At 40.0% G+C, this 22317-nt stretch overlaps 2 protein-coding genes across 3 annotated transcripts; one reads left to right on the top strand and one right to left on the bottom strand.

Annotated features, from left to right (window-relative positions):
- Nucleotides 1-1102: 1102 nt before the first annotated feature.
- rrp8 (ribosomal RNA processing 8) lies at nt 1103-6537 on the top strand. 2 transcript variants are annotated; one of them, XR_009394154.1, is made up of 9 exons: nt 1103-1288; nt 1398-1515; nt 2369-2627; nt 2761-3619; nt 4401-4530; nt 4616-4628; nt 4666-4722; nt 5349-5445; nt 5986-6026. XR_009394154.1 is itself a non-coding variant. In XM_059331267.1 (8 exons), exons 2-8 carry the CDS (start codon nt 1411-1413, stop codon nt 6097-6099), a joined length of 1671 nt encoding a protein of 556 aa, XP_059187250.1. In that variant the 5' UTR covers nt 1103-1288; nt 1398-1410; the 3' UTR covers nt 6100-6537. The 2 variants fall into 2 exon arrangements, 1 of the variants encoding a protein (XP_059187250.1); XM_059331267.1 differs by having other exon boundaries at nt 4616-4722; nt 5986-6537.
- A 507-nt stretch (nt 6538-7044) lies between these two features.
- Nucleotides 7045-18771, bottom strand: si:ch211-149e23.4 (uncharacterized). Its single transcript, XM_059331212.1, has 14 exons — nt 18705-18771; nt 16118-16447; nt 15596-15961; nt 12858-13139; nt 12616-12772; nt 12101-12270; nt 11745-12014; nt 11319-11618; nt 10939-11223; nt 10668-10830; nt 9639-9799; nt 9433-9508; nt 7601-7628; nt 7045-7429 (listed from the first exon to the last, which is right to left on the bottom strand). The coding sequence occupies exons 1-14, from the start codon at nt 18769-18771 to the stop codon at nt 7280-7282; spliced, it is 2805 nt and encodes a 934-aa protein (XP_059187195.1). The 3' UTR covers nt 7045-7279.
- Between the last annotated feature and the right edge of the window lie 3546 nt (nt 18772-22317).

Below are 22317 nucleotides of genomic sequence, written 5' to 3'. Positions count from 1 at the left end.
TCTCTCTTTTTTTAATTTATGTATGATATGGCTTACCCCCTGTGGTTCTTGTTGTTATGGTTATTGTTTTTGTCTAAGACAGCTCTGTTTGTTTGTTTTTGTGGCTGTCTGTGCTGGTTTGTGTAATGTATATTTGGCTACTCATAATGACATGCTGTATATATGCGAAGGAGCAGAATCTGTAGAGCTTTATTTTTTTTGAATACATGTCATAACCTTCCATTCATGTTTCTCCAGCCGATTGCTTTATATTTGTATTTATCTTTATTTTATTTTTTTGTTGTTGTTTTTTCTATATGAAAAACTCAATAAAGATATTGAACACAAAAATGTAATTAATTAAAAATGTTATTAAATATTTTGTGACAAGTAAAAGTCCTGTATTGTGCTCTACCATATGATACCATGTCATATTTTACATATTTTATAGGTAGACAGACAGACAGACAGACAGACAGATAGACATTCTTATTTTAGTTTAAGTCACTCTTGTTTATATCTCTTAATTTCTAGATATGTATCTGTATTTATTACTATCCCTGTACTGCTTCAACAACCGAATTTCCCAGCTGATCAACAAAAGTTGATCATATCTTGTCTTATTATTCAAAAGTAGTATAAACATACTTAATAGTACAAAGTACTTACAAGTTGCAAAGATTTACGTTTATGTGTGGTTTAAATGATTATGCTTGTTTTGATTTGGTTAGGTTTTGGGGAACTGGATTTAGTGTAATGAGTGTAATGTGAATAATAATGCTGTTGGGATAAATGCACCATGAAATTGGTTTTTATTGATGGTTGAATTCAGCAATTTATTGTGTATTATTGTTTGTTTTATTTATGTATTTATTATGTCAGTTCATTGATGATAATGATAATGATAATTAAGCTACTATTACTGACAATATTATTAACATAATCGTCATCAGTTGTTTTTATGGATACAAATAGCTGAATTTTGTACACTCCAAATCCCTAATGGCAACCATAATTTTGGTTAAGGTTAATCGATATTTATCGCTTTTAAAACATTACAACGAAAAACATCATGTCCCATAATTCCCTGGTGTGTTTGCGTCATCAATATGCGCACGTAGTTCTGTTTTGCTTCCTTCACGCACACGAGATAAACCAACGTGGCTTTTGCTCATGTTAAGACATTTCTGCAGCTATTAAATGTAGTTACACGTTTATTAAAGAAAATATTTTTATACAAAGCATCGCCATCAACTTAACAAGACGTTTGAGGACTAAATAAGTCATTTTCTGCCTCAGAGACAAACTGGTAAGTGACTGAATTAGCACAGTTAGCACAATTATAGAGAAGAAGTGACACTGGCAGAGTTTTTCTCCTCTCCGGCAGTAATTCACATTAGTGTGTGTGTTTATTACAGTTCTCTGGGAAACATGTTTAATGAAGATGAAGACTGGAGTGATGAACAAGACGCTCAAGTTTTGAGCAAAACTGTACTTGGAAACACCCAGAAGACAAACAGCAGCACAAATGTCAAGGTAAAATACAACCAATTTAACTGCTTTACCTGCTGTTAGAAAGTTGCATTAGCCAGTTATATCGCTGTATATATGGCTTAATTTAGTATTATGCGTTGTGTAAGTCTGACATGTAAAGCAGAAGATGTTGCAACCACTAAAATGACAGATAGATGATAGTCAAGAAATTAAACAGCTTGTTTTCTCTATTTTATTGTTTTTTTTTATTATTTATGATTCCTTTTCTGAGAGGCAGTCAATGATATTTTTGCTGCAGATATATAGAAAAATGAAATATTACTTTATGCTGTCTAGAATTTGTATTGTATGTGCTGTTTATATAATGTATTTTGAGTGATGACTGAATAAATAGTACTACTAATAAAACAAAAAACACACAGTCCAAGTGTTGACACATATATTTATAGATATACACACACAACAAAAAATATAAATATATCGCTCCTTTACTGAGCAATTCAGCCATATAATAACAAATGCTTAAAATGCTTAAAATAAGACTCAAAAACAGAAAAATTAAGAAATGTAGTTTTTGGCAACAGAAAGCATTACATTTCAAAAGTTACGGAGAAAAAAGGTTCCACCTTACCTATAACACTGCCATAACAGTTATTTGACGATATAGTCTTTATTAATGTTTATTAGGTGTCATTCATTATTATTTTTTTAGTGGGGTTTGTGTTAATTTTACCCAGGGATACTTAATGAGAAAAGGTATAAACATTCAGAAAGATCCCTTCATGTTCTTGACAGTGTCACATCAGCCTTATGAACCCCTTCAAATAAAGTGTTACCCAGAAAATGTGTCTCAGTATTATCTGATTTTTTCTTTTTTTTCAAATCTCCTGATCAGCCCAAGGTTGTTGGGAAGAAGAGTCTGCTGCGGACCCTGCAGACGCTGGGGTCAGTGCCCGAGTGGAAGAATGAGGACCATCAGCAGGACAGCGACAGTGAGGCAGAAGTCGTCCCATCACACAGTAAGAAAAAGAAGAAAAGGAGGAAAAGGCGAAAGCAAACAGAGACAACAGGAGAGCAGCAAGAGAATGGAGACGTAGATCAGACTGTTGATGAGGAGAAACCTGGTACAAAAAACAAAACAAAAGACAAAAATGGTGAGTAATTAACATGTGAAAGGATGACATAGATAGTGTGGATATGTCGTCAGTGGGTTTAGAAACACAACAGTGTTGATGTTCATACAGCTTCATTTTGATATAATATCAGAATGCTCTATTTTTCCTCAAGGGGCCTGGAAGGAAAAAACTACATCCGTGGGCGAGACAAAGGGGGGAAAAATGACAAAATCTGCAACAGTTGATGTAAACAAACCAGAGAACACAGAGCAACTGAGCAGACAGCAGTGGAAAAACAAAATGAAGAACAAGAGGAAATGTAAAAATAAATACAAGCAGAATCAGCCAGAGGAGGAAGACAGTAAAGGAGCATCTGCAGAGCAACACGAGCCAAAGGAAGGAGTCAAAATAGATTCACATAGTAACAACAAAACTAGTCAGGCGCCAGGAAAGAAAAAGGAAAAGCAACGTAAACCACAGAAAAGGAAAAAGATTGAAGAAGCCACTGACACATCCGGTACAGCGCTCAGAGAAGGAAAGCAACAAATTGGTGTCAAATCTGGAAAATGTGCAAGTGAATCTTCTGCTGAAGGATCAAAACAGAAAGCAGATGAACCTGAAGTGAAGATCACAGACGATCAGCACCAGTCGCCTCCAAAAAGATTGAAACCTGAGCTGAGCAAAGCACAGATTCTGAAAAGAGAGAAGCTTCGGAAAATGCTCCACAGCCAGGAGCCGGTCCAACAGGAGAGTCCTGCAGAGCAGAAAGACGAGCCGGCGTCGGTGATACCAGAAGAAGAGGTGAAGCAGGACCGCTCCAGCTCCCTGAGGTCCCGCATGGAGCAGCGGCTGGAGTCGGCTCGTTTCCGCTACATTAATGAAGTTTTGTACAGCACGACCAGCGGCGAGGCGAATCGCATGTTTAAACAGGACCCAGACTCCTTCGGGATCTACCACAGAGGGTACACGGCGCAGGTTCAGAGGTGGCCCACCAACCCAGTGGACGCCATCATCTCCTACATTCAACAAAAGTGAGATATTATAGTCAATGTCATATATTTTAATTAGGGCTGGGACTCGATTAAAAAAAAAAAAATCTAATTAATTAGAGGCTTTGTAATTAATTAATCGAAATGAATCACATTTTAATTGCATATAAATATTTGACCTGAGAACAGTGAGAAGTAATTTTTTTCATGTTCACTGTGGTTTGTTGTTGTCTGAACTCATGAACGCTAGTTGGTGCTCCAGTATAATCGGTCCGCCTGAAACTCATCCAGTGAGAAACGTTCCGCGGTGCAAAAATAAGTGCGATTAAAATGCGTCAATTTTTTTTAACGCGTTTATTTTTGTGTAATTAATCTTAATTAACTCGTTAAAGTCCCAGCCCTAATTTTAATTCAACATTGTGATTTTTTTTTTACACTTATTTATTGACAGCCTTTTCTAGACGCCTCAAAATGAGTAAAAAACAGACAAATATCCTTCATGTTTCTACTTAGGGGTCCAAAACTCTCATTATCTATGTTATTTATGTCCTGTATACAATAAATATCATCCGTTCCTCTGCTGCAGACTGTGTGTCAGCAGGCATTAATGCAGGAGATAACGCTGCACTGTGGGTGTTTAATTGATGCATCATTTGGCTGCTGTGAGAAGGCGGCCTTGTTAATGTCAGCAGTTTGGGAGAAGATCAACAGTTTTGACTGTTTTGTGTTGGTTGTAAATTTAAAATTGATTTAGGAGGTGAGCTGTTTCTCTCAATTTAATGTCCTATAATTATAAACACATCAATTGTGTCATTTATTTCAGGCCTGCGTCTCTGGTGGTTGCAGACTTTGGTTGTGGTGACTGTAAAATAGCACGTAGTGTGAAGAACAAAGTACACAGCTTCGACTTGGCAGCTGCCTGTGAGCTTGTCACAGTCTGTGACATGGCCAATGTGAGTGTGTAGTTTTATTTCTGCATGCTAATTCACTTACAGTCTGTTTGATTGTTAGAAAATAAAATACTTCTTCTCCCTGCAGGTGCCTCTACGGGACAGATCTGTGGACATCGCGGTGTTCTGCCTCTCTCTCATGGGGACCAACCTGGCAGATTTTCTAGCAGAGGCCAATCGTGTCTTAAAGAACGGGTAAAAAAAATGTCACATTCATCAACATACTCTTAAATCAGAAATTAGAGAAGAATTAAAGAAAAGTCTATTCCAGATGCACCAAATGTTAATAATCCAAATTTGCTGTTTCCCAGATGTGCTTAATGATGAATCCCACTCAAAAAAAATTGAAAATACATCTAGTAAAAGCCAAAGAATTGGAGAGATGTCACCAAAAACAGCTACAATAACTAGTGAAATATGGTGCCTTTAAATTGGTAAAACTTGATGAGCAGAGGTGCAATTAATAAACTGTTAAACCAACTTAAACAAAATGTGATTTTCTGGCACATCAATACTGGTCTTACAAGAACATCAAAAACCAAATAAAATATTTAAATATAACAATGTATTTTTTACTTTGTTTCTCAAATTTATTTTATCTAAGAGAAGTGCAAAAATAAGAAAACATTGTTGAATCACAAAAAAATCAATGGGTATTAACAAAAAAAAAGAACAAATCATGGATGCAACAAAATATAAGTGGAAATTTGTATATATGTCACTTCCTGTATGAAGCCCATTGATTCAGTACAGGCAAGGTGGTTTGACATACGCATTTTGTATGTCAGTATAACAGTTGTTGTTTTTTACAATTATTGCAGGGGTATCCTAAAAATAGCTGAAGTGGCAAGCAGGTTCGAGAACGTGCGCAACTTCACCACTGCACTGGGAAACCTGGGCTTCAAGATGGTGTCAAAGGTGAGGCAAGAGACAAAAAGACATCAGAGACAAAGAGACACTTTCAACAGCAATTAAATATGAACAGTTGGTACCACAGATGCTTTTAAACTAAATGGTCCTGGCTCATACTCCAATAGTTAGTCTTGCATGTAAACATCTACATTTTACACTTTTGTCTCCAGCTGTACAATGGTAATTAAACAGTAAAGTCAGTACAGGTATCAGAATATTGTTTTACCTCTTATAAAGTCAGTTTGCTCAAAGAGGGAGTTCATAGCTGGCAGCTGCACCTTTCATAATTTATAGCGCGAGGCTGTGGTGCTGTGGGCAGGAAACCTCAGGTACAACACAATGTTCAGTACACTTGTTGGCAACAAACAGACTTTGTTAAATGTATTTAAAAGGACACACGTACATAATTTAAACAACACTATCAGAATGAGAGTTTTGACACATGCTGGCTGGTAGCTGTTCCTCAAGTTAGTTTGTAAATAACACACCTACCCATTGACTGACTGGATGTAAAGACTGATTTGTGTTTTCTTTTTTTTTCTTCAGGATTCAGAGAACACTCATTTCTACTCCTTTGAATTAGTGAAGACGGGCAATTCTCCAGAAAATATAAAGAAATTTGGACTGCAGTTGAGGCCCTGTGTCTACAAGAAGAGATGAGTTTATGTGAGGAGTTGCTAACACTATTTTTCAAGCAAGTGTGTTTGTGAATGTGCAGCTTGGATCGACTGTTTTCCAAAGCTGTAGTTGTACATTTGTATCTACATGTTTTTGAATCCTCTGTAATTCACAGATTTGAACAGAGCCGAGTTATCTGCATTATTTGTACATGATTTTTCATGTAAAACAGGAACAATCTGTGATCATATGCCATCAATGTTAAAATGCATGTAGGTTTTCATCTATTGCCTCTGGTTTAAAATGTGCAGAGCAGTAAAATAACCCTGATTGGTGTTTTGTTGGAATGAAACCTACATACATGTTTGGATGGAAGATTATATACAGGATTTTATAAGAAAACAAGTGTAAATGTTAACCTTGGCTTGTTGAAAAATACTGAAAATTCTAGAAAAAGTGAAAAAATAAATATACATTTTTGAAATGAATGCATCTTGTGACTGTATGATAAACAGGAGCACTGATTAGATTCAGTTGTGTGGCACTAAACCTTCTATTCACTAAAAAATTAGTTTTATCATCATATTTTCAGAAACTAAAATAGATAAATAATAGGTCCTCAAGAGTGAATAACTGAAGGAAAACTAACTTGTTTTCTTTGCAACAATAGACTGAGTGGAAGTGACTAAAACCTGATTCACTCAGTTGCGTTTGAATCATTTGCCACAAGAGGGTGTAACAACACCGTAACCCCGTTTGGGCGGATGAGCTGAAGATGAGTGTGCCGACATCTGGATCATACACTGTATGAGGATTTATTTTTAGTTACTCCGGTTGTCACAGCAGATGGTCCTCTCACTGATTTAGTCGACCAAAGATATCACAAGGGCAGATGGTTATGCAGCTAAAGTCACATTCAACTCTACTCAATAACAAACAACAAAGTTAGACTGTATTTGGATGATTTTATTGACAAAAACTGGAAAAATACATTGTGTATAAAACAGTACAAAATTCAAGTAGGGTGAAAAAGTGCAACAGTAACGGCAATCAGTCAAAACTAAAAACCCTAAAAATAACTCGCACATCAGTACTTAAAAAAAGAATATTTCACTTCTAATGCTAAAACTCATAAAAATGCACTGGAATCTTAAAATGATGCTACAGTTCCAGTAGTTTGTGCACAATGTACAGCAGACTGTATGTCAAAGCCTTTTTATCTTCACACTGTACTCTTGACATCAATGACAATGGAGTAACTGATCAGCTGAGCGTATTCCTTACTGTCGATTTCTGTCACTGCTGGCTTCTTCACCTCAGGAGAGCCGGGCTCCTGCATCAGAGAGGTCAAGGCCGAGAGACACTCCTGCTCCTGAATTAGAGAGAGAGAGAGAGAGAGAGAGAGAAGAAGGAAACAGGTTGAGAGTGTTCATTTTGAGTATCAGATGTGCATAATAACCAGAAGAACATGATCAATTTAACAGGAAAAACAGAATTGATGAAATAGAAAACAAACTTGTATGTTAACTGAATTGAGTTTTACCTTATATTTTGGCTTTCTTTTTCTTTTGCTGTAAAACAAAAACAGAAAGGATTGTATGGTTATATTCAAACAACTTTATTATTTATAATGCCACAAGGGAAAAATTAGATGTCAGCAGCTTGTATACAGAGAAACACTATGAAATACAACAACATACACACAAACAAAAATGAGCTAAATTGTGGGATAAAACCGAGGCCCATAAATAAATAATGTTGCTAAACTTTGATGAGACAATAAAAGATCAGGTAAAACATTTTTTTATTTAAATAGAGGCCGACAAAGCATTTAAAAGTTGAACTGCAGAGGGGGAATTGCAGTTAATTTTACAAGCAGGTAAAACACAACAACACCCTCATGACAACAGAGAACATTTACTTGCAGGAGTAGACCTGAAGAGGCCGAAATGTTTGCTGGAGGATTTGTTGGTTGCAAAAAGAATTTAGGTCTTTGTTTTCCATTTTTACAATGCTGTTCAGTCTGTTTCCGTCTTTTACTGTGAAGCTGTGAAACCAGCTCTCAATAAAAGATTATTAAAAACGACAGAGGATGAGAGGCCTGACAGAAAGGGAATTTAGTTTACGGAGACAATTAATTCACAATGGCCTCAGTGTTCAGGTTTAAACATGAAAAATCCTGTTTTGAATTGCTGATTTTTTTTAAGGAGCTTGTAGGGCTGAACAGCACCACTAGATGGCACTGTGACTCAATCTGACACTGAGTTCAGTTCAAATGTTGGGTAAGTTGCAGGTGTGAATGCAGAATGCTACAGAAATATTAATGGGGACAACGAGTGGTGACCTGAGTCCTCATCATTGATCTCTGATGTCAGAAGCTGCAGCTCACTTTGTACATTATGACCTCAGTGACATCAGCCCAATGAAGACATGCTGGTGTCTAAAAGTGTCCCCAGTACTGAGAGGGGACGGTGAGGGGGGGTTCACGTAGGTCCTAAAATAGCTTTTCTCCAGGGGAGTCATGTTTTCTTGTGTACGCTGATTGTACGCTGTGTGACTGACCTTCCCAAATTAGCCTGACGGGACCCTCCCACTGGGGCAGGGGATAATGGGACCGAGGCTCTGTCAACCAATGGCACCTTGACCAAATGTTCTGACCAGAGAGCCTATTGAAATAGCTTCTGAGCCGCGTTGTGCTGCACGGTGCAGCGTTATTCACAGCGAGAGAGCGAGAGGTCTGATCCTGACAAACATTCTTGAGAAAGGTTAGATTTGGCAGTGAATGTGAAAATGTGGAAACTTCTGCAGGCAGAAACCATAAACAGTGCTCAGATTGTGACAGATGTCCCACATCAGTCGTAAAAGACGAGTGACTCACTGATTTTTTCCAACGGCAATAAGATTAAGAGATGGATTTGTGGATATTGCTCATTGAGGAACAGCAGCTCCGATTTCATTATACTAATAACTTCGTAAGATGTGGCCTTTTTGAACCCTTTACCTTACTTTTTTGCAATGTGGCATTGATGATAATGGGCCAACACACAGCAGTAAGCTGCACAAAGGGCCAGAAGTAACACTGCTAAAAGCCAGAGCAGGAAAATGGAAAATAAATCTGTTTGTCTCAGAGACAGAGGGAACATTTCTACCTGTCTACATGCAGGGCTGCGGTGGCACAGGCACCTGTCTGCTTCAGCCACACTGCTTCCTGTTTGTGAATAACAGCGAGATACTGGGTTTTTGGTGAGTTGGGTTAACGATCCGCGCATCCTGTTTATCTCACATTATCGTATGTCATCGGCATTGCCCTCATTTGCCCGTCAACACATCACCTGCTGAGCTGCAACCTGTCACCTGTGGAGGCATTTAACTCACCAGCACACCCAGAGCATGACGACGAGGATGAGGAGGATGGCCAAGGCCGAAGACACGCAGATTATTGCAGCGAGTGCTGAAATGGACACAGTTGTCAAAGTTTTATCATCTGAAAACAAACCTCAGTGTGTTGATATGATCAGCATATCTTTAGTAATCATGTCACTCTGACTGTAGATAGAAAACACAACATGTTCAATTCTCACCAAACAGTCTGTCCTTGTTCATGACCTCCACTTGAATGTTGACTGCAGCTGTGTGGTGATAGAAGGACGCCCAGCAGGTGTACAGACCTTCATCCTGCTCTGTCAGCTCTGGCTGGAAGACCATTGCAACGCCGTCCATCTGGACAAATGAGCCGTCACTCCTGAAACACAAGACTTTTGAGTTTGCCTCTGCAGGATTGTTTCTTACTTTTAAAAGTAACAAAGTGTTGCATGTGCATCTCTCAAAAGCTTCCAATTTTCCTACTCTGTCTGCACCCCATCTGTTGCAAGCAAAGACATTAATGTTCAATTTTGCACCAAAAGGTTTATTTTATTTAAAGGCGAGACATTACAGGCCAATGTTTTTCATGCACAGTTGAGATTTGCGGCTATTTTGCCTTCATAACATTTTTTATTTCAGACTAGTGGAAAGAAAACAAACAAAATACACATAAGAATGTTTGATTTACAAACTTTGCCTATTTGTGTCTGAAGATTTCTTCTAAATCCATGCAAAAGTTAGCATTAGATCATGCCTCATTTGCATATTTAATCATACATTTCAAAACTTGTAATACATGCTGATGTCTATTAGTTCCTTTTTTTTTTACCCTTTTCACCTGTAGTGTCTTTTTTACAGTACAAATATTTAGAGGCTATTTTTTCAAAATGAGATTTTTTTTCCACACTGAGTCAGGAATGAAACAGGAAAGTCTGGCGGATTTAAGTGTGACTGAAGGTTTTTATAAAGTTGTTCATATATCTTTCATAGACAGATTTATAGAACACTTAATTCCTTAAAATGTATTTTATGGTATAAGCTTTTCTGATTTACAATTACAGCAGGAAGTGTTTGTGGAGTTGAGTCAAGGTAAGATAGATTGGCTATGATTTTTTATTGTTAGTTCAGACCTTCTCATGAGATTTGTTGACAACAGAAAATATAGAATATCTTAAAACTGATATCCAGTTGTGCATACAGATGCTTCCTCGTGATGATTAGGTGGTAGATGATTGAAGGTACACTACCTTTTACAGTTGAGGCTGTAATCTGGCACGTTGCCTTCGACTCGGAGCAGAACTCTCTGCACGTGATGATTTTCCTGGAGAGAAAGTCTGTGTGTGATGTGTTCACCACCGTAGCGGCTTTGCAGAGGAGTCGTGTGGTTTAAGACTCTCACGGAGGAGATATCTGCAGAAAAGTCAGTTTTAGCTTAAAGACGAACCTCTTTGGATCGAGGAATGAACATTTCGAGTAACTTTAGTGTGCAGGTGTTTGCATTGTCTCTGTTAAACTCACGGTATCTGGGGATGTGAAGGGTCTTTTTCTCTGTGGCTCCATGTTCAAAATGATACACACAGGTCAGGTCCTGCCCCTCATGCAGGGCCAGAGGAAACTGATAAGTCAGCCTGGCTTTAATGATGTGCCCTTTGTACTCTGAGTTCAGGGATGTTTGGCCTTTGGCATTTTCGGGAAGGACCCAGGCGAGGTTCGACCCGACTCCCTCCCCTCTGCAGTCACACACTGCCAGCCAGAGCGGAGAGTCCTGCGGTTTCACCACAGACACACTCAGCAGAGGGGCTTCTGAAAAAGAAAACACGGGATGACAGGAAGGGGATGAGCAGCTGTGCGAGTTTGCGTGAGTCACAAATTTCAAAGAAAGAAAGAAAGAAACGTACTGTGCACAAGAATGCGTATTGTTCTTTTTTCTGGTGCCTCCAGGCTCGGATGCTCCACCGTGCAGGTCACATTCTGACCAGAATACAAAGAGGACAAGAAGTGTGCAGAGCTCCGGGCCAATACCAAACCATCAGCCTGGACTTCAGTCTCAGACAGATAACTGATGCTGTTGTCACTGTTTCCAACATGCCAGGTTATGGTTGCTGCAGGGGCAACGCTGTCCACAGAGCAGTCCACCTTTGTGTACTCATCGCCATCTTTCCACTCAGTGCTGGAGTTGATGGTGATGTTTGGGCGAGCTGCGTGGGAAAGAAAAGTTACTACAGTAAGTGAGGGAGTCTATGGCAACATCTATGGCACTTATATGGCCAAATGTGTCCGCCGCTCAGACAAAAATCATCCATCGCTTGATTTGTCGAACATACCGCAAAGAGGGAGGGTTATGCTTCTGTTGTGTGGCTCCTCAAACGCAGGGTGATTTATCACACACTTTGCAGTGAGCTCCCAAGGCGAGCAGGCAGGGAGGAGTAAAACTCCCCTGACAGAGTGGCTTCCATTATGAGAAGTGGAATTGAACCAAGAGACTCCAGACACACCCTCTGGTAGAAGCCAGGACATGTTGGCTGCAGGAACAGCATCAGCTGCTGAGCACTCAATCACCCGGTTTCCATCCTCAAAACGCAAATCAACTCGTACTGTGGGAGCAACTGAGAAAAAACGTTCAACATCAATATTTTATAGTCCGTGCAATGCAGAAGATTAAAAATGTAGTTTAACCAACCAGGCTGTGTAACTGTAGGTTTAACTGTGACGTTAAACTTCAGCACTGCTCCGTGATGGTGATAGGAGAAGATACATTCATACAGGCCGGCGTGCTGATGCTCCACAGGACCCTCAACTGTGAGGCTGCTGCCAACCAGCTGCACACCCTCAGGCAAGGGCCCGTCATCTCTACAGGGAAACACAAGCACATGTACAAAGATGAATTTATGCTTAATGTTTTACTGACACCAAATTACGTTATTTCAATCAGGAAACGTGTCTAAATCTGGTTCCTGCTGTCTGTCGCTTGTGGAGGAAGTGGTAATACATTTGGTGGCACCAAACCACAAGGAACGTAGGTTGTTTCAGTCTACATTCGCACACGAAAAAAGCAGTATTGATGTTATTGGTTTCTGTCAATATGTTTCCCCCATATTATTCTGTTTTTATTCAAGACAAAAAACAAACTTGCAATGAATTCAAAAGTAAGGAAACAAAAAGAAAAAAAAATTATTTTATTGAAATATTTCTCACTTGTTGCAGGTGGCGTTGTAATATGGCACATTCCCCGTCACCTGCAGCCGTATGACTGTGTCACTCTGTCCTTCCTGCAGCTCTAAAGACTCAGTACCTTCGAGATCGTTACTGTTGCTTCCCAGCTCGGAGTAAAACAACTGAACTCCAGACAAATCTGCATGATAGAGAGCACATCTTTTAATATAACTTCTGCCTCATGAGCATCAGCTTTTTTTTGCTTTAGGTGAAATAATACTCACAAAAAGATGGCAGTGTTATGACTCGTGACTCTTTCTGTGTAAATTTAGGGTGGTCAAACACACAGGTGACAGTGCGCCCCTCGTACTCTGTTACAGGGAGGATGACAGAGATCATTTGCATGTCTGAGTCTGTGTTGCTCTTTCTGTGCAGCTCTTCGTCGGTGTTCATAGCCAAGGAGATGTCAGCGTCAGGTCTCCCTCCAGACGAAATGCACGAGACCACCCAGAACTCACTTCCTCTTTGTTGTACCATCTCTGCTTTAATAGTCACATTTGGCTTCGCTAAAGAGCAGGAAGAAAGGCGAGAAGAGTTATTCTTTCACAAGGTCTAATGTTTTTTCCAGCAAATTAAAAAGTCAGATATCAAGAAGGGGCTCAGGGTGTTTTTGTTGAATAGGAAGCCGGGGCCGGATGAGCTGAATGTTAGCTAAACACAAGCTGTAAGGGGCTTCTGCTTGGGTTTTGGAGACTGCTGACTTAGGCTTATCACCTGTCCCATCTGTTGGCTGGGCTGCAGCTGAGAGCAGATGTCTGGCCCAGCTGCTGTCCAACCAAAGCTGAGAGAACCGCAGGCTTTAATACCAGGGAATCAGCAGAGATCAGAGTCTATTATCAAATACATAAAAGTTGTGGTGTCACACAATAACCAACCATCCCTAATGAGTGAGAGAATTGAGCTCAGGTGTTGGGGGAAGGGTCTGACGATTAAAGTGAGTTAAAGTAATTTTCCTCTGTTAACACCTACAGTTCTGCGAGGATTTAAAAAACCACTGCAGTTAGAAAACTACCTAAGCTGCAGCCCTTCAATGGGGTGTGAATGAACAAATGACTTGGCTGACCAGGCTCCTGTTAATGGGATTTTTACTGTACAGTCTGCCACATATACATTCACTGTTTCCATGCAGGAATCTGGACACTGCGCACTTTATAAAGTGCCTAAACGAATAGAAAAACTTGTAAACTTGTATACAGTACTTCAAACACAAGGCAGCCAATAAGCAGTCTGTGACCACTAGGGGGCATTTAAAGCAGGGGTGCTTAAAGTTTTGATGACAATTTAGGTAACCAGAACAGGATGCAAGGCCAATCAGCAGTCGCTAGTTGTCTACCGAAATCACTAATTTTATCGAACAGCACCAGCATTGATGAGTTATCCATGTAGTCATTCCTAATCCGACAGTAGCCGAGTAGTGTATGAAGTGTACGCTATTGAAAGGTATTATTATCTACTATTGACATGGAGAGTGGAAGATTAAAACATAATGCATCTATTCCATGTCATGAGGACGCATGAAATGTTTTGAGGTCAGTCTTTTTTTTATTTGGGTGACCTGTTTCTTTTCGGATGTCTGCTAGAGTCACTGCTCGTTACACGGCGTCCAGAGCCGACATGTGTGGTGTGAACTTAAATGTTGCTCAGTCGGTCAAGAGGACAACAAAACCAAACTTTTGAGGGTTTTTATAGCTTTGTTAACAGCTGGTTCTTGCCAGTTTGGGTTTTATTTGCTTAAGTTTTTCTACAAAGTATTTTATGGGTTGTGTTTGATTTCCACAAGTGCAAAGTGTCATCTCTGGATGAATTATGCTACATACGAAAAGCTAAATAAGTAAATGTATGTAATTAGTTGCTCATTTTAAATCTTCATAATTTTTTTTTTGTTTTTTTTTGCCACTTGGGGGCAACAGATACAAACACAACATTAACAGCATTTACAGGATGCACCACAAAATATGTTAGTCCGATAAGGATATTTCATATATTAAATATTCCGAATGCTATGTCCAAAGAATGCTTCTAAAACCTGAATAATATCATTATATCCAACATTTTAAATGGAAAATACTATATTCAATAAAATAAATTTGGAGTCAGATTTCTGGTCACCTGATGAATGAAAGTCCAATATTCACTCTGTTTTCATTGATAATAGTGTCCACCAACTCCTGTGGGAAATCAGGAGCTTTTTAGCTGCTAATTGTTCAGCTAGTTGTCCCTGTCTGTCTGTTTGGTGAGCAGGTAGCCAATGGTGGATTAACCTGAGTTTTTTGTCTGAAAAACAGCCATCTGCTGTGGCTGAAAACGATACTAGTTAGCGTGAACCAAAAGCAGAATGGTGCGAACCTGAAAGCAAAAACAATAAAATGAAAGAGTCTGCAGAGCTGAGAGAAAAAGTGTAGAGTCAGGTCATAACTCTCTGTGGATGACTGACCTCTTTTTCCATTTAATCCATTGTTAAAATAAAAATATGGATTATAGACACTTGAATGTCATACATTCGCCTGATAAAAGTCTACAGACCAAAATAATAATAAAAGATGATCCTATGCACTTATCATTAATAATGCATTCCATGGTGTCGAAAGAGGTTAAACTGGAAAATGTTTTTTCACCAAACAACCTACAGTATGTGCTTGTATGTGACTAATCGTTTTTGATCTGGAGAAATGCAGCCTCCAAACTGCACGCTGCACTGTGTTATGATTTTTGTTATTAGTTACTGGGCTGTTTCTGCGTTATGGTGTTCCATATGCTCAACGCCAGTAAAAAAGAGTGCATTCCCACATGAATGCATTGCATTGTGCAATGTGATTTATGGTCTGTCACTGTGTATGTGGAGCAGAGTGGGAAGGAACAGCCAGCGTGAAAAATCAGCAGGAGAAAGTCATTGTGTAGTGAGATGCTGAGTCATGATGCACGATTACAAAACTCTGACTGGTGATGCAACACAATATGTCACCTCCTGCAACACAGATGGACCAACACAACATGCTCAGCTGTGTGAGTGTGAGCTTACTGTAGGTCTCCACCCTCACTGTGGTGACTTTGGGGTTTGGGAGGGTCGGGTGTTGGACCACACATGACACGCTGTCCTCGTCCTGCAGGTGGGTGGGGAAGCGGAGGACGCTGCTCAAGGTGGAAGTGCCGTTTGAGTGCACGGTTTCAGTCACGCTAACAGTGAAAGGGTAATCTGAGGGACGATGGCCGCCCACCAACCAGCTGACCTGAGGCGCCGGCCGGCCACCGACTGCAGAGCATGACACCGACTGGTAGTGAAAGCCGTTTATGGTCTCTGCATTCACCTGGATCTGTACATCAGGCCGAGCTGTGAAGGAATGAAGTAAAAATGTAAATGAGACTGGTAGTGCTGCAGCTTTAGATTTAGGAATCTTTATCTTAAATTATTGCAACCTAAACAGGCCAATTTCTTCTCATAGCAGTCAATGAATACAAGAAAAACACACATATTAGTTTGTCTTACCTACTACAGTGAGGAACACGCTGTCAGAATAATACTCCAACTCTGATGCAAACTCGCAGGAATATTCTCCCTCTGCTTCCACACTGGACACCTTCGTCCTCACCGTGAGGTTGGTGAGAGAGTCTGGCTTTGAGAAGTCGTCACGGCCAAACGGTTTGCCATTAAAAAACCCAGCCAATCTCTTGGATTTGATCCTGGAGTTGCCATGGCGTTTCCACTCGGCGCTCTGGATCTCGCTCTCGCCCAGATATCTACAGCTCAGGTAGACGTCTTCTCCCAGGACTGCTGTGATGTTGTGTGTGATCTCAAGAAGTGGCTCTCCACCCGCACCTGAGATAATAACAATGAGGTCATAAGTTCACCTGAACAGACCTAAAAATTGCAAACACTAGCAAAGAAGAAATGTCTTGAGGGGGGAAATGTGATTGTTGCTGACAGACAGCAGGTTGATAGATGTCCTTTGTTGTGCCTATGAAATGGCTTTCTGCACATGCTTTTGTCTTTCACTAGTTAAGTGAAACTGTGATGGATGAGGCTGACTCACTGGGTCAGTGGTTATTTTATCATAATTAGAACGTGTCAAAGCCAAAATAAACAAAACCAAGAATCTACAGCTGTGCTGCTCGCTCTCAATGACAATGCTAAAATGCAGATGTTTTGTTGATCATGTTCACTGTTGGTCTCGTTACGCAAGACTAGATGAGAATTAGAAAAAGAAGATAGAAACACATTTGGAAGCTTAAATTTTAAAGTTTAAATGAAAATGAAAACTTACACAAAATATTAAATATTTTTTCTTTTTTAATTCTTTTGTCTACCCATTTTCCTCTGTCCCACTTAAATGCAAAATGCAAAATGACAAAAGCAAACAAAGAACTGTGACAGACAAATTAAAATCTCCTCCCAAAAAATTGGTGGCGCTAAATGAAAAGTCAGGGCATTAACTGAAGTTATTAACAGGAATATCTTAACTAAATTTCATGGCAATCCATCCATGTCCATCCACAAGAGGACAAGTCCCATCCAAGTCCATGAATGTCTGTATAAAATCTCATACCAATCCATCCAAAAGTTTTGGATTTATTTCAGTCAGGACCAAAGTGGTGAACCGATCCAAGAACAACAAACCAACGGTGCCATCTGCACGGCTAACATGGCTAACACATATGGAGCTGCAATCCAAAACTGATATGGAAATTTGAGTAAAAGCTGGAGTAACCATCTAATAATCAGAGGGCTGAAGACAGGAGTTGGACTCAGTACACACAATGGCATTTGACAAATGCAACCTTGTCCCCTCAGTGTATATTTAATAGAGGACTCCATTATGTTAATGAAATGAAAACAGTCCAAAAGTTCTGCCCTGATCCATACCCGACCGCTTCCCTCCACACTGCTAAGAAATCAGCCACGATTAGGGGAGGTTTCAGAGGAAAGGACATTTAATACAGGCTGGCAGGTTTTAACACTTGCAGAAAGGACAGTGTGCAGGCTCCAATGCATACAAAGTCCCTTTCATCCTGCTTCCTCTGCTGACCTTATCAAAGTGCACTTAAGGACACAGTTTGCCCATCAGCCAGCTGAAGCCAAGAGCCTCTCTTCAGCTTTAGATACATGATGAGTAACATTATGCTGCTGCACTGCTTCATGGAAAACCACAGAACATACTGCCAGCTGCTGCAGTCTAAACTAAACTGTTTGCATCAAACACTGTTAAAGCTGAGCCGCTGTTGGTCTCACTATACATCACAGCAAATGGAAACAATGTGGAGAGCCTCCAAAGCCTTTTAAGAGGAAAGGACACAGAGGGAGAGAAATAAATATGCTGTATCAGTTCAATTATGCCTTGTGGGTTTATAATTCATTTGCCCTTGCAGGTTATTGCCAAAATAAATGTCAGCCAAGCATGGAAAAGGCACACCTTAAGGATACAAACTAAGTAATAACTGAGAGAGAAAAAAATCAGTTATTCATGCACTGCATCATATTTCCTGAGCCCCGGGGGCTTCTTTTTCTCACCAAACAGCAACCATTCACCAGTAACTCTTCCTATGCAGACTGGAGATGTGGTAAACAAATAAGACTTTCAACTTTTAAAAAAGCTTTTTCACGTTTAAACTTTCATCTCCAGCTGGATGTAACACTGCCGATGCAGAAAAAACCCTCATATGGAACATAAAAGCATACAGTAGAAAACCTAGATAAGTGAAACCTGCAGAGGGTTTTCCCCAAACACAAAGAAAAAACCTTAACGACCCTCGTATATTAGCTTTTAAAGGCTGTAAGGAAACTAATGCGGTTTTAGGTGACAACACTGGCCAGTAATAATGAACTGACTGCTGGAGTGACAACACCGACACGCCTTTAGCAATAACTTGCAGAATTAGTTATTATTTAGTGCATTCAAGATGCATCAAGCATGTGGCTTTATTGCCTGTGTGCATTTATAATTGGACTAATCACTTAGGAAAACCATAGCAGCACTGCTTAGTGTAAATGCCACAGGTTAAACAAGACCTTAAGGGCCAGTAAAATAAGCCCATAAACAGCTGACAGTCACAGACGGATTGTAACCCTGCAGACTTACCCAGAATTTCCAAGCAGTGAGCAACATTTAGGACAAAACCCAAAATCAACAGCCCTGAGCATCTCATGGTGGTGTCATTGAGTCAAACAGAGTTGGACCAACTGACTGCATGTCAGGCATATGGGTATTTAAAGTGTGTGTGAGCTGTGGTTTTTGGTTAGAGGTGCACACCCTCTACAGCTGACACCGGTGCTCGTGCAGGTTTGCTGCCACTTACACACACACATACATATGATGGCTGTGCATAAGTTCACTTCTCTCTTTTGCTTTCTAAAACAATAACTGAGCTTCTGTGCATCAGATTTGCATCTCTCTCACAGTTTTTCGGTGCCAGCGTCGCCGTGCACTGTGTCTGTTCAGTTATTCAGCCACCTCATATAGCAGGGTGCCTTGGGAAGTGGTAAAGCCATGCATCATTCATACCATCCCGTCCCTGCTGGGGCACTCACGGACTGCCTGTCTGCAAAACAGCTCACTGCTGCAGCTCATGGCCTGCAGTTTGGGAAATCACTCACTTTTGGGTATTGTTTTATAGCATAATGCTCCTCTAATTCACTTTGAGGCATGTGTGCATCTTTTTTTCTCCCTCAGTCAGACTTATTCGCCGAGTACAATTTGTCACCCTGCAGAGGAAAACTGCAAACAGAAATAAATGTGGGTGAGAAAGGTAAAGGAGGTTTTGCACGGGCCTCAGCACAGCACAGGCCTGTCTGTGTGCCACTGACGCTTTTTTATTTCCTGTAAAAGTTTAACTTTAGTGTTGAGTCATCGAGATCACAGGAGGAAGACAGTGAATTAAATGACCTGACAAGAAAGGAAAAAGATACTGCTGCCAACACATTTTGAATTCGTGTGGTTTGTAACGACTTTTTGAATCGGCTGGTGTGAAACTGGCAGTGGTAGTGAGTCAATTTTGTAGCCTGTGAAAGTGGGTTTTACAACAAAGAAAGTAGTTGTCTCATCCTCTTTCTGTCTCGACCTCACACACACATACACACACTACAGCAGAGTCAATCTTCAGGAGGGTCTACACAACACAAACATCCCTTAAAGATTCCTTTAAAATGCTGCATTCAAAGCCTCCTTTCTATCTTTCTGAGCATTATAATAGGCCAAGGACTTTTAATGCACCCTGCAATTTCGGAATCACAGGCCATCTTACAAAAACTTTTAACTTGAAAATCTGATTGTTTGTTTATAACATAAGCATCCTAATCCCCAAAATCTTTAATAAACTCACTTTATAGCCAGTAAGCTTTCCTAACTTTCGCCCACTTGTGTAATCAGCCCGGCGGCTTATTTATTGCTTTTACACTACTAATGAAATGTCAACAGGTGGAACTTATTCAGAGGCATACAGGAGACCCTAACATTCAAGATAAAACACACATATGGCAAGCCGTTTTAACTTTATTGCCATTGATATATTAAATATCCATAGCATTTCTTGTATTCTCACTAGTCAGAATGGTAATTAAAGACTACAATAACATTCTTACTAGTAAATATATTTCAAGATATCTACAATATTGATTGTACTCATCAAAACTATATTTGAGTGACCATTTAAACATGAAATAGCATGGCTTAACATAAAGTAGGCCTATATCGCAGATACAATGGAAACTGCTTACATGGATCAAATAGCTGTTGACAGAATCATTCCAATACAAATACTGTTTGAATAATTCGCTTCGCTTATTCACAGTGTTAATTTTTGGTCTTTTCACATGACAGCATGTGGAAGAAAAGATTTAAAACCATGACAACATTACTCACTTTGCCTTGCAGTAACCCGTCTGCTTTATGGCGGGCTACCTGAGGCCGCTGCAGCGCCTGGAGCTCCTTGCACATCCTGCAGGCTCTGGGGCTTGAGGGCTCAGAGAGAGGGGGCGCCGTTCATCAAAGTTTCCTCAGGCCACGAACAACAAGAAAATGGTCACAGCTGTTCGTGATGGAGACAGTTCAAAATAAACGTGCAGAGAAAGTCCCTATGGTTAAAGCTGCCCTCATAAAGAGGATACACACCCAGAGCTCCAAGCTCACCCGGCGGCAGGACAGTGAAGAGCTCCGGGAGCTGCCGTCTGCATACTGCCACATGAGACACAGAGCCTGTCTTTGGGGAGGAAAAGGCGAGAATAAAGTAGTTAATAACAAAGCTGTTTGTTTCATAACTTTAAATTCACGTAATACATATACAAAAGTCAACAGGATGGAAGAGAAATATAGAAAAACTGCATATTTCAAAAAGAAAAAAAAACAGTTACAAAGTTGTTTAGCTGGGTAAGATGAGAAAAGTAGCATTGGTTGTAGATTGGGGTAATTAGGATTTCCTAACCTGAGATAAATGATCTAGACAGGAAGTTTTTGTTATTCAGCCCCTGGAATTATTCATGTCAGAGCAGATGAAAGAGCATTGCAACATCCAGGGCCTACCTTTTGTCTCTTCAGGATCAAATTCACATGTTTAATCCTGTAAAGTTATTTATTTCTGGTCATGCACATTTCACCTCAACCTCCATTTGGAAGTCCTTCAAAGGGTTTAGAAAAACTTGTGTTACAAAAAGTGTTATTCATATTTTTTCATCAGTTATTGGTTTGATAAGATGAAAACAAGATAAAGAAAAAGCATTAAAAACATCTATATGAACTTATGAAGATCAGCTTCTGAACCACACAGATAGATGAGAGGTTTTCTCGGCATGATCTAAGCACGATTAAAGCTCTTATTACTTCCAGTCTCGCTCTCTGACAATCAAGTCTGGATGATCGTATCTCCGGAAGGTAAAAACACACTTCAGTGCATTACCAAAGTTACACGCAACATTTGATTTTCAAGGGCAAACACTTGAGTCGAGTCCGTGTCTTAAAACCCAGTGCAATCATATGAACATGGAGCTGGTGGTCATTTTTCCAGCTAATTAAATTACCTGAAGTGGTTATTCCCTGAAGGTGGAGTTTGGAGAAGGAGTCTGGAAACCTTCAGTCTTTTCCGGGTGTGTCTGAAAGCTAATGCATTTTACTGACAATGAATTGTTAACATTGCACAGACAAGGTACTTATAGATTTCACAGATGTACAACTGGCATCCCTTTCACCTTGCTGGCTTTCTCTTTATCACAGTCTCTTTGGACACACATGCGGAAATTCAGGATGAAAAAGGTAGTTGGTGATCGGCCAGTAATAATGTGTGTGCAGTAAAGCAACGGCAAGCCTGCCTGTGAAGGGCTGTGTGGTAACCTACTTAACTCCGTGTGTGGAACCTTATCATCGCTTTCTTCAGAGGAGGAAAATCACTGATCATCTGCACCATCTCTTCCTGCTGTTATTCATTTACAGCTGAATTATCACCAAACCCTCCAGCCCTCCCACACACAAAACAGATTCCACACTGATGCTAAACTTGATTGATTTGCCACTATCGGTCTGAGTCACATAACAGTTTTGGCGTGTGACTCTGCTGGCATCCATGAACAAAGGAAAATAAATAGATAGAAAAATAGATGTATCAGTGCCATCAGCATGCACCTCTCTCTGGGCTTTATATCTCAAAGTACCATTTAATACCGCTCACGTTTAAACGAGCTATGTGTGGTCTGCAGCACAGAGAGAG

Source organism: Centropristis striata, chromosome 4 (genome assembly GCF_030273125.1).
Source record: "Centropristis striata isolate RG_2023a ecotype Rhode Island chromosome 4, C.striata_1.0, whole genome shotgun sequence".
NCBI classification, from domain to species: Eukaryota; Metazoa; Chordata; class Actinopteri; order Perciformes; family Serranidae; genus Centropristis; species Centropristis striata.
The sequence above is the reverse complement of the archived record's forward strand: the minus strand, read 5'-3'. Positions and strand labels throughout refer to the sequence as shown.